Below are 12,898 nucleotides of genomic sequence, written 5' to 3'. Positions count from 1 at the left end.
GTGGCACCAGCGCATGCTCCAAAACTTGAACTGAATGTATGTCAACAGACATTTAAGGTGACTATAGAAGTTATCAATGATAAAGAACATTCATTTAAAGTTAGTAACATTAGCATAGTCATCTTGTAACTTGTGTGGGAGCTGAAAATTCTGTTGCTGCACTGCAGTCACCAAATGGACAGGAGTGGTACCAGCAGACCAACAAAGTAGAAAAGTATGCCCTGCATTGAAAATTTTCCTTAAGTAAAACTACAAAAGCATTCAAATCCAAATATACCTAAAGTACCGAAACAGCATTAGTGAAGGTTACAAATGATCTTCTTATGGCTTCGGACAGTGGACTTATCTCTGTGCTTGTTCTGTTGGACCTCAGTGCTGCTTTTGATACTGTTGACCATAAAATTTTATTACAGAGATTAGAGCATGTCATAGGTATTAAAGGCACTGCGCTGCGGTGGTTTGAATCATATTTGTCTAATAGATTACAGTTTGTTCATGTAAATGGGGAATCTTCTTCACAGACTAAAGTTAATTATGGAGTTCCACAAGGTTCTGTGCTAGGACCATTTTATTCACTTATACATGCTTCCCTTAGGCAGTATATTAGACGGTATTGCTTAAATTTTCATTGTTACGCAGATGATACCCAGCTTTATCTATCCATGAAGCCAGAGGATACACACCAATTAGCTAAACTGCAGGATTGTCTTACAGACATAAAGACATGGATGACCTCTAATTTCCTGCTTTTAAACTCAGATAAAACTGAAGTTATTGTACTTGGCCCCACAAATCTTAGAAGCATGGTGTCTAACCAGATCTTTACTCTGGATGGCATTTCCCTGAACTCTAGTAATACTGTGAGAAATCTTGGAGTCATTTTTGATCAGGATATGACATTCAAAGCGCATATTAAACAAATATGTAGGACTGCCTTTTTGCATTACGCAATATCTCTAAAATCAGAAAGGTCTTGTCTCAGAGTGATGCTGAAAAACTAATTCATGCATTTATTTCCTCTAGGCTGGACTATTGTAATTCATTATTATCAGGTTGTCCTAAAAGTTCCCTAAAAAGCCTTCAGTTGGGTTCAGAATGCTGCAGCTAGAGTACTGACGGGGACTAGCAGGAGAGAGCATATCTCACCCGTGTTGGCCTCTCTTCATTGGCTTCCTGTTAATTCTAGAATAGAATTTAAAATTCTTCTTCTTACTTATAAGGTTTTGAATAATCAGGTCCCATCTTATCTTAGGGACCTCGTAGTACCATATTACCCCATTAGAGCGCTTCGCTCTCAGACTGCAGGCTTACTTGTAGTTCCTAGGGTTTGTAAGAGTAGAATGGGAGGCAGAGCCTTCAGCTTTCAGGCTCCTCTCCTGTGGAACCAGCTCCCAATTCAGATCAGGAGACAGATACCCTCTCTACTTTTAAGATTAGGCTTAAAACTTTCCTTTTCGCTAAGGCTTATAGTTAGGGCTGGATCAGGTGACCCTGGACCATCCCTTCGTTATGCTGCTTAGACGGTAGACTGTGGGGGGGTTCCCATGATGCACTGTTTCTTTCTCTTTTTGCTCCGTATGCATCACTCTGCATTTAATCATTAGTGATCGATCTCTGCCCACCTCCACAGCATGTCTTTTTCCTGGTTCTTTCCCTCAGCCCCAACCAGTCTCAGCAGAAGACTGCCCCTCCCTGAGCCTGGTTCTGCTGGAGGTTTCTTCCTGTTAAAAGGGAGTTTTTCCTTCCCACTGTAGCCAAGTGCTTGCTCATAGGGGGTCGTTTTGACCGTTGGGGTTTTTCATAATTATTGTATGGCCTTGCCTTACAATATAGAGCGCCTTGGGGCAACTGTTTGTTGTGATTTAGCGCTATATAAAAAAAAAAGTTGATTGAGTTGATTGATTGTACCAGTAATCATTATATAGAATGGCCAGTATCAGAATAATGTGCTTGTTATATTACTGGATTTTATTAATTGATTGTTGCACTTTATCTTCATAAGGTACAATGAAACGCTTTCATTTCTAAGAAACCGGAATGAAAATTTAAAATTAAATAAATATTATCCCATGACCAATACCACTGGTTTTAATTCAATGTGTCCGCTGAGCTATTACGACAGTGAGGCAAATAAGCATTTGATTCACTGTCGATTTTGCAAGTTTTCCCACCTACAAAATGGAGAAGTCTGTCATTTTTTTTAATCGTAGGTACACAGAAACAAAACAAAACAAACAAACAAAAAAAATCACATAGAACAAGAGCAATCAGAAATTTCTGACGTTTGCCAATCCGGATCCGGATCACCTCCAAAATTCAGAGGAGTATTCCATGCCCTAATACCTATCTGTGGTGCAAATTTAGTGAGAATCTGTGAAATAGGTTTGACATAATCCTACAAAGAGTGTATATAAAGGGCCCTCCAAAGATTTTCTATTGAGTCCAGGCCTGGAGACTTGCTAGGCCCACTCCAGGACCTTGAAACGCTTCTTATGGAGCCACTCCTTATGCCACTTTTACATTGGTGTATTCGTAGAGCTTGTATTGCAGTGTTGTGTTTCATTTAAATACGCCCGAAATGCACACGTACTCAGCCTTTTTCCATGTTCGTAGATCTGCTTGCAGCTGCGTGTGTTTGCTTTTTAATGTGTGCACACAGGCGCGCTTACCTTGCCGCTATTTAAAACCAGTTCACTCCTGCCGGCTGTGCATAACGTCACTGCACTTGGAAAACAGTGGACTGTATCATGAGGGTTTTACAGTTTCATTACTGTCATGTATGTAGCTAAAGCTGCTATTTTCTGCCTCTGTGGAAGTGCACTCTGTTCTCTACTGCACGTGTGGTGCGGCTCAGAAACAGAGTCATTTAACATTATTATTATTTTTTTTTTGTCTTGGTGGATCATTTTCATTGTGTCCAGATGCTGCTGAGTCCGGCTGTGGTAAATGCTGCCGTGAATGAAGCGCTGTGACTCTCTAAACTTTTAAACCTCCGGTTGCTCGGATCAGGCCCGCTGATTTGATCAGACCTGATCGATCAGGTCGTCTGATGAGCGCACCGACAAGCAGCGATGAGGCTTTTATTTTAAAGTCACAGCACCTTTCAGGTTTGATCAGACCTGATCAATCAGGGCTTCTGATGATCGCACCGACATGCAGCGACGAGGCTTTTATTTTAAAGAGTCACAACTCATTTCAGGTTTGATCAGACCTGATCAATCAGGGCGTTTGATGAGCGCACTGACATGCAGCGAGTGCACTTTTATTTTGAAGTTGAAGGTTTGATCAGACACACACAGAGAGAGAGAGTGAGGGAGAGAGAGAGAGCGCGAGAGAGAGAACGCGAGCGACCGACCTACTGTTTCTGTTGTGTTTCTGGATTTCTGAGTTGAGGTTCAATTCCCTGTTCTGATCACACACAGGCGCTGTGGGCTGTGTGATCCTGTTCTCATGTTCTCAGCTAAGCCCTCTGGATGCAACACCCAGTTTTTGGTTGTTTACAGGAGCGCCGTGTTACACAGACTTGTATGCAGTAACGCTGTGCTGCGCAGACCTGCTTAAAACTGTGTCCAGCGCTCTACGCTGAAGAAAATTAAGCATGTTTAATTTCTTCCGTCCTACGCGCGCAGCCCTCAACATACTGCTGCGTAGGGAGCAAAAAGCCGACGTAGAGCTGAAAAAAGTAAGCGGAGAGCTGCTCAACTCAGCGTAGACAATACGCCACAATGAGCAGCTCTACAAATACGCCAATGTGAAAGGGGCTTTATTTGCCCTAGCTGTGTGTTTTGAGTCACTGTCATGCTGGAAGACCCAGCCACGCCCCATCTTCAATGCTCTTACTGAGGGAAGGAGGTTGTTTGCCAAAATCTCGTGATACATGACCCCATCCATCCCTTCAGTGCGGTGCGGTGTAGGAGATGTAGGAAATGTCCCCTTTGCCAAAAGCACCCCCAAAAATGATGTTTCCATGAGTTTCCCCATGCTTCATGTTTGGGACGGTGTTTCTTGGGGTTGTTCTCTTCCTCCAAACACAGAGAGTGGAGTTGATACACCAAAAAGCTCTATTTTTGGTCTCATCTGACCAAATAACCTCTACCATGCCTCCTCTGGATCATCCAGATGGTCACTGGGAACTCAATGGGCCTGGACATTTGCTGGTTTGAGAAGGGGGACCTTGCTGGCCTGTGGTGCCATAGTGTGTTAGTCATGAATCTTTGTGACTATGGTCCCAGCTGTCTTCGGGCAATCTGACCAGGTCCTCGCGTGTAGTTCTTGGGCTTTCTCAGAGTCATCCTTACCCCACAAGGTGAGATCTTGCATGCAGCCCCAGACCGAGAAGATTAACAGTTATCTGTGTTTCTTCCATTATCTAATAATTACGGGCAACAGTTGTTGCCTTCTCACCAAGCTGCTTGCTGTTGCCTGTAGCCCATCCCAGCCTTGTGCAGGTCTACAAGACAGCTCTTTGGTCTTGGCCATGGTGGACAGGTTGGAGTGTGATTGACTGATTGATTGTGTGGACAGGTGTCTTTTATAGAGGTAACAAGTTCAAATAGGTGTAATTAATACAAGAGTGCAGAATAGGAGGGCTTCTTAAAGAAAAACTAACATGTCTGTGAGAGCCAGAATTCTTGCTGATTGGTAGGTGATCAAATACTTATTTCATGCAATAAAATGCAAATTAATTATTTAAAAATCATACAATGTGATTTTTTTTCCTTTTAAGATTCTGTCTCTCACAGTTGAAGTGTACCTTCGATAAAAATTACAGACATCTCCATTCTTTGTATTTAGGAAAACTTGCAAAATCGACAGTGGATCCAAATACTTATTTGCCTCACTGTATATAATGTGATGTAAATATTAGAATGCCCAAGAGGGACACAAGTTGTTTTCTGTGATCCATTTTAAAATTTGCAGTAATTTAACCAGAATACTGCAATGTATGGAAGTTCATATGGTATGACAAAGTATCACATTACAATTGTACCATTGTTGGTATTGTATTATGATATGTATGTAGTCTATCTTCAAGTAAATCACCCAGAAATGACCTGTATTCATCTTGTGTCTCAGCAACAGCATCCACCAAGATCTGGAGGCGATCCCATCTCATGTGGCTGCACTCTTTGTGGAAGTCAAAGGCTATGTAACTATGGGAGATAAAACACAAAAACAAATTCAAAGCATTATTAGTCACATTATTAGTCCCAAATACTATCGACCTGATCCCCAGCCAGGGCAAAGCTGTGGGTAGTTAGGCCGAAAAATCTTGGAAATGGCTGTGGTGAATACCTACTTCAGGAAAAGGGAGGAGCACAGGGTGACATAAAAGTGGAGGAAGGTGCACACAGGTGGATGACATTTCTTGTAGGAGATGCAAGCTAAAAGAAATTGGAAACTGTAAAGTGGTGGTTGGGAGAGTGTAGTTAGACAGCATCAGATGGTGGTTGGTAGGATGACTTTAGAGTTGAAGAAGAGGCAGAGAGACATAGCTCAAGAAAAGATCAGATGGTGGAAGCTGAGGGAGGAAGAATTGTGTGAAATTGAGTTAGCAGGTAAGACAAGGACTGCATGGAGGGGAAGCACTTTTGGACAACTAGAAAAGAACTGCAGATGTTGTGAGGGAAACAGCTGGAAAGGTACTGGGTGTGACATCTGGACAGCAGAAGGAAGACAAGGAGACTTGGTGGTGGAAAGATGATGTCCAGGAAAGCATAAGGAGAAAGAAGTGTGACAGCAGTGAGATGCACAATATGAATGGCATTCATTCAAGGTGACGTTTGATTACATCAAGAATCAGCTCTGAGTCCTTTCTTATTAGCAATCGCAATGGACAGGTTGATGGTTGAGATCAGCCAAGAGTCTCTATGATGTTTTCAGATGACACTGTGATCTGTAGTGAGAGTAGAGAGCAGGTTGAGTCAAGCCTGGAAATGTGGAGATATTGATATGCTCTGGAGAGCAGAGAAATGAAAGTCAGTAGGAGCAAGACTCAATACATCTGTGTGAATGAGAGGGAGCCCGGTGGAATAGTGCAGTGGCTACAAGGAGTGGAAGTGGTGGAAGTAGATGAGTTTAAATACTTGAGGTCAACTGTCCAAAGTAATGTAGAGTGTGGTAGAGAGGTGAAGAGGAGAGTGCAGGCAGGGTGGAGATGGTGGAGAAAGGTGGCAGGAGTGATTTGTGACCAAAGGATATCTGCAAGAGTGAAGGGGAAAGTCAACAAGACAGTAGTGAGACCAGCTATGTTGTACGGCTTAGAGACGGTGGCACTAACAAAAAGACAGGAGGCAGAGCTGAAGACAATGTGATTTTCTTTGGGAGTGACAAGGATGGACAGGATTAGAAATAAACATATCAGAGGGAAAGCTCAGGTGGGATAGTTTGGAGACAAAGTCAGAGAGGTACGATTGAGATGGTTTGAACATGTGCAGAGGAGGGTATATAGGGAGAAGGATGATGAGGATGGAGCCCTCAGGCAGGAGGAGAAGAGGAAGACCAAAGAGGAGGTCTATGGATGTGCTGAGGGAGGACATGCAGGTGGTTGGTGTGACAGAGGACAGGGTGAGATGAAATGAATGATCTGCTGTGGCCACTCCAAATGGGAGTGGAAAGAAGAAGTGCATCAGTCACACTTTCTTGTGCCCATGATAAGCTGAAAAAGATTCATTTCATTTTCATCAAATGTCAACGACATCCCAAATTAGTGCATCTATGGTAAGTTTGAATGTGAGCATAATCAGGTTTCACTTTACTGAACAGGGTAAAGACTACAACAGACATTATTATTATGCAGGTGAATTCTCTGGAGAGGAAATGGCTCTGATCATGGCAGCACAAGAACAAGCCCTAGGCACCAGATCCATAGAGACAGCTGTCTACCACAGCTGACAGGAACCAATTTGCAGGTTGTGCATACGCACCCCAGAGACAGTCAAGCACATAGTAACAGGATGCAAGATGCAAGCTGGGACAGCATACACTGAGGGGCACAACCAAGTGTCAGGAATCATGTACAGGAACATCTGTGCCGCATACGGATTAGAAGCCCCCAAGTCCCAATGGAAGACACCACCAAAGGTGTTTGTGAATGACAGGGTTAGAGTCCTGTGGGACTTCAATTCCAGGGAGACAAGCAGCTGCTGGCCAACCAACCAGACATAGTGGTGTTTGACAAGGAAAACAAGACCACAATTGTGAATGATGTGGCAATCCCAGCTGACAGCAACATCAGAAAGAAGGAGCACGAGAAAAATAAAAAAGTACCAAGGGCTGAAGGAGCAACTGGAGCAGATGTGAAAGACAAAGTCCAAAGTGTTCAAACTGGTAATCGGAACAGTTGGAGCTGTGACCGCCACAGTGGAAGAGTGGCTCCAGAAGATTCCAGCCACAACATCAGAGGTCTCTGTCCACAAGAGTGCAGTCCTAGGAACAGCTAAGATACTCCGCAAAACTCCAAGGCCTCTGGTAGAGGATGTGAGCTTGAGGAACACAAATACAATACAAAACAAGGGTTTTTAACCCCCCTAAACACATAAATACGTATAAACCTGTCATTGTTGAAATAACTATATCCATGTCTACACGAACAACTGGGGATGTGATGTTCAATTAACCTTGATGAAGCATTTCAGGAAGACACCCAGAGCTGCAATAATGTGAATGTGAAGCTGCAATTAACTGTTACCAAAGTAATTGCCAACTATTAATTGTTTTCACTTTTTTTTTTTAATGTGGTAAATACTCTGACTTCAGTGTTATGACCCGGGTTACATTTGGTATGTTTGCGGTGTGTAAGTGTGTTTACCCTCTCCACCTGGGTGAGGTGCTGTTCACCCCATGTTCTAAGTTTCCCTCACCAGGTGACCTTGATACAGGTGGCACCGGCTGATTGGTCCAGCAATGGAGGCACTGAATTTAAAAGGGAGGCTGAAACTAACGCCAACGCCTTCTCCCTGCTCCCAACCTGATGCTGTGTGTGTGTGTGTGTGTGTGTGTTTGGACAGTCAAGCAAGAATCTCCTGATTTTGAATATCTAACTTTTGTAAATACTGTAACTACTTGTTTTGGAAAAGCAGTCTAAATCTTTTTAGTCAGGGTGAGAAGCAGTTTTATTTTAATAGTGTTTATGCCTGAAGAGTCTTAGGTAAACAGACTGTCTTTTAGCAGTTTTATCTGATAGTAGTAGTAGTAGTAGAAGAATCCTGAAGGATTGTTTGTTATTTTGTCCATTTCTCACCCTGAAACCTTTTCAGGAATGTAATGAAATGACCTGCGTTTGCCTGTCTGTTAGCAGGATTATGTCAAAACTGCATGGATTTTGATGAAATTTTCACCACAGATGCATATAAGGCCATGGAAGAGCCCATTAAATTTTGGAGGTGATCCAGATCGGATTCTGGATCAAGTTTCACTTTACATAGTCTTTGAAGGATTACATCAAAACTACTTCATGGATTCTCACCACGGATACATATTAGGCCAGTGGTCTCCAAACTATTCCAGAAAGGGCTGAGAGGGTGCAGGTTTTCTTTGCAGCCACTGACTTCAGCAGGTGATTTCACTGATTAACATCACTTGGAGCAGGTGGGATGAGTTCATCAGTGAAATAACCTGCTGGAGTCAGTGGCTGCAAAGAAAACCTGCACCCTCTCAGCCCTTTCTGGAATAGTTTGGAGACCACTGTATTAGGCCATGGAAGACTCTCATTAAATTTTGGAGGTGATCTGGATCAAGTTTCACTTTATATAGCGAAATAGCGAACGCACGACAGTGCGTTTGCTGTTGACGTGCGTTGCCTGTGCTGCTTCATGGCCTGTTTGGTGCCTTGATTGGGGCCACTCCTTCTGCTGAATCACCTTTAAATTATTTACCACATTATTCACTTTGTGTGTTTTTAGGAATCCGCTAGGTTGCGTAGCTACTAGCTCTTAGCGATTTAGCATGGGGCTTCTCCTGTTTCTCCCGCACTTTTCTGCTCTGGGTGTGAAATGTTTAGTTATTCCTCGGCTCCTTTAGCAGTAACGGTACTTGTAATAAGTGCAGCTATTCGTCTAGCTTTGGAGGCCAGGCTGGGCGAATTGGAGACTCGGCTCCGCACCGTGGAAAATTCTACAGCTAGCAGGCCCCTGTAGTCGGTGCGGACCAAGGTAGCTTAGCTGCCGCTAGTTCCCCCCTGGCAGATCCCGGGCAGTCGGGGAAAGCAGGCCGACTGGGTGACTGTGAGGAGGAAGCGTAGCCCTAAACAGAAGCCCCGTGTACACCGTCAACCCGTTCACATCTCTAACCGTTTTTCCCCACTCGACGATACACTCGCCGAGGATCAAACTCTGGTTATTGGCGACTCTGTTTTGAGAAATGTGAAGTTAGCGACACCAGCAACCATAGTCAATTGTCTTCCGGGGGCCAGAGCAGGCGACATCGAAAGACATTTGAAATTGCTGGCTAAGGCTAAGCGTAAATTTGGTAAGATTGTAATTCACGTCGGCAGTAATGACACCCGGTTACACCAATCGGAGGTCACTAAAATTAACATTAAATCGGTGTGTAACTTTGCAAAAACAATGTCGGACTCTGTTGTTTTCTTTGGGCCCCTCCCCAATCGGACCGGGAGTGACATGTTTAGCCGCATGTTCTCCCTGAATTGCTGGCTGTCTGAGTGGTGTCCAAAAAATGAGGTGGGCTTCATTGATAATTGGCAAAGCTTCTGGGGGAAAACCTGGTCTTGTTAGGAGAGACGGCATCCATCCCACTTTAGAGGGAGCAGTTCTCATTTCTAGAAATCTGGCCAATTTTTCTTGGATCCTCCAAACTGTGACTGTCCAGCGTTGGGACCAGGAGGCAGAGCTGTGGTCTTATACACCTCTCTGCAGCTTCTCTCCCCCTGCCGTCCCCTCGTTGCCCCGTCCCCGTGGAGACGGTGCCTGCTCCCAGACCACCAATAACCAGCAAAATCTATTTAAGCATAAAAATTCAAAAAGAAAAAAATAATATAGCACCTTCAACTGAGTTTCTCTGTGAATTTTCAGACCTTTTGTCTGACTTAGTGCTTAGCTCAGATAAGATAATTATAGTGGGCGATTTTAATATCCACACAGATGCTGAGAATGACAGCCTCAACACTGCATTTAATCTATTATTAGACTCTATCGGCTTTGCTCAAAAAGTAAATGAGTCCACCCACCACTTTAATCATATCTTAGATCTTGTTCTGACTTATGGTATGGAAATAGAAGATTTAACAGTATTCCCTGAAAACTCCCTTCTGTCTGATCATTTTTTTAATAACAATTACATTTACCCTGATGGACTACCCTGCAGTGGGGAATAAGTTTCATTACACTAGAAGTCTTTCAGAAAGCGCTGTAACTAGGTTTAAGGATATGATTCCTTCGTTATGTTCTCTAATGTCATATACCAACACAGAGCAGAGTAGCTACCTAAACTCTGTAAGGGAGTTAGAGTATCTCGTCAATAGTTTTACATCCTCTTTGAAGACAACTTTGGATGCTGTAGCTCCTCTGAAAAAGAGAGCTTTAAATCAGAAGTGTCTGACTCCGTGGTATAACTCACAAACTCGTAGCTTAAAGCAGATAACCCGTAAGTTGGAGAGGAAATGGCGTCTCACTAACTAGAAGATCTTCACTTAGCCTGGAAAAAGAGTTTGTTGCTCTATAAAAAAAGCCCTCCGTAAAGCTAGGACATCTTTCTACTCATCACTAATTGAAGAAAATAAGAATAACCTCAGGTTTCTTTTCAGCACTGTAGCTAGGCTGACTAAGAGTCAGAGCTCTATTGAGCTGAGTACTCCATTAACTTTAACTAGTAATGACTTCATGACTTTCTTTGCTAACAAAATTTTGACTATTAGAGAAAAAATTACTCATAACCATCCCAAAGATGTATCGTTATCTTTGGCTGCTTTCAGTGATGCCGGTATTTGGTTAGACTCTTTCTCTCCGGTTGTTCTGTCTGAGTTATTTTCATTGGTTGCTTCGTCCAAACCATCGGCATGTTTATTGGACCCCATTCCTGCCAGGCTGCTCAAGGAAGTCCTACCATTATTTAATGCTTCAATCTTAAATATGATCAATCTATCTTTGTTAGTTGGTTATGTACCACAGGCCTTTAAGGTGGTAGTAATTAAACCATTATTTAAAAAGCCATCACTTGACCCAGCTATCTTAGCTAATTATAGGCCAATTTCCAACCTTCCTTTTCTCTCAAAGATTCTTGAGAGGGTAGTTGTAAAACAGTTAACTGATCACCTGCAGAGGAATGGTCTATTTGAAGAGTTTCAGTCAGGTTTTAGAATTCATCATAGTACAGAAACAGCATTAGTGAAGGTTACAAATGATCTTCTTATGGCTTCGGACAGTGGACTTATCTCTGTGCTTGTTCTGTTGGACCTCAGTGCTGCTTTTGATACTGTTGACCATAAAATTTTATTACAGAGATTAGAGCATGCCATAGGTATTAAAGGCACTGCGCTGCGGTGGTTTGAATCATATTTGTCTAATAGATTACAGTTTGTTCATGTAAATGGGGAATCTTCTTCACAGACTAAAGTTAATTATGGAGTTCCACAAGGTTCTGTGCTAGGACCAATTTTATTCACTTTATACATGCTTCCCTTAGGCAGTATTATTAGACGGTATTGCTTAAATTTTCATTGTTACGCAGATGATACCCAGCTTTATCTATCCATGAAGCCAGAGGATACACACCAATTAGCTAAACTGCAGGATTGTCTTGCAGACATAAAGACATGGATGACCTCTAATTTCCTGCTTTTAAACTCAGATAAAACTGAAGTTATTGTACTTGGCCCCACAAATCTTAGAAGCATGGTGTCTAACCAGATCGTTACTCTGGATGGCATTTCCCTGATCTCTAGTAATACTGTGAGAAATCTTGGAGTCATTTTTGATCAGGATATGTCATTCAAAGCGCATATTAAACAAATATGTAGGACTGCCTTTTTGCATTTACGCAATATCTCTAAAATCAGAAAGGTCTTGTCTCAGAGTGATGCTGAAAAACTAATTCATGCATTTATTTCCTCTAGGCTGGACTATTGTAATTCATTATTATCAGGTTGTCCTAAAAGTTCCCTAAAAAGCCTTCAGTTGGTTCAGAATGCTGCAGCTAGAGTACTGACGGGGACTAGCAGGAGAGAGCATATCTCACCCGTGTTGGCCTCTCTTCATTGGCTTCCTGTTAATTCTAGAATAGAATTTAAAATTCTTCTTCTTACTTATAAGGTTTTGAATAATCAGGTCCCATCTTATCTTAGGGACCTCGTAGTACCATATTACCCCATTAGAGCGCTTCGCTCTCAGACTGCGGGCTTACTTGTAGTTCCTAGGGTTTGTAAGAGTAGAATGGGAGGCAGAGCCTTCAGCTTTCAGGCTCCTCTCCTGTGGAACCAGCTCCCAATTCAGATCAGGGAGACAGATACCCTCTCTACTTTTAAGATTAGGCTTAAAACTTTCCTTTTCGCTAAGGCTTATGGTTAGGGCTGGATCGGGTGACCCTGGACCATCCCTTGGTTATGCTGCTTTAGACGTAGATTGTGGGGGGGTTCCCATGATGCACTGTTTCTTTCTCTTTTTGCTCCGTATGCACCACTCTGCATTTAATCATTAGTGATCGATCTCTGCCCCCCTTCACAGCATGTCTTTTTCCTGGTTTTTTCCCTCAGCCCCAACCAGTCTCAGCAGAAGACTGCCCCTCCCTGAGCCTGGTTCTGCTGGAGCCTGGTTCTGCTGGAGTTTTTCCTTCCCACTGTTGCCAGGTGCTTGCTCATAGGGGGTCGTTTTGACCGTTGGGGTTTTTCATAATTATTGTATGGCCTTGCCTTACAATATGGAGCGCCTTGGGGCAACTGTTTGTT

General features: G+C 42.9%; 1 protein-coding gene across 1 annotated transcript in view; it reads right to left on the bottom strand.

Moving 5' to 3' along the window:
- Positions 1–12,898, bottom strand: part of sacm1la (SAC1 like phosphatidylinositide phosphatase a) — a 91,064-nt gene that overhangs the window by 22,420 nt on the left and 55,746 nt on the right. Inside the window, exon 13 of the mRNA XM_034161482.1 lies at positions 5,055–5,153. Within this exon, the coding sequence (XP_034017373.1) occupies positions 5,055–5,153 (99 nt within the window). The remainder of the gene's footprint in view (positions 1–5,054; positions 5,154–12,898) is intronic.

Source organism: Thalassophryne amazonica, chromosome 20 (genome assembly GCF_902500255.1).
Source record: "Thalassophryne amazonica chromosome 20, fThaAma1.1, whole genome shotgun sequence".
NCBI lineage: Eukaryota > Metazoa > Chordata > Actinopteri > Batrachoidiformes > Batrachoididae > Thalassophryne > Thalassophryne amazonica.
The sequence above is the reverse complement of the archived record's forward strand: the minus strand, read 5'-3'. Positions and strand labels throughout refer to the sequence as shown.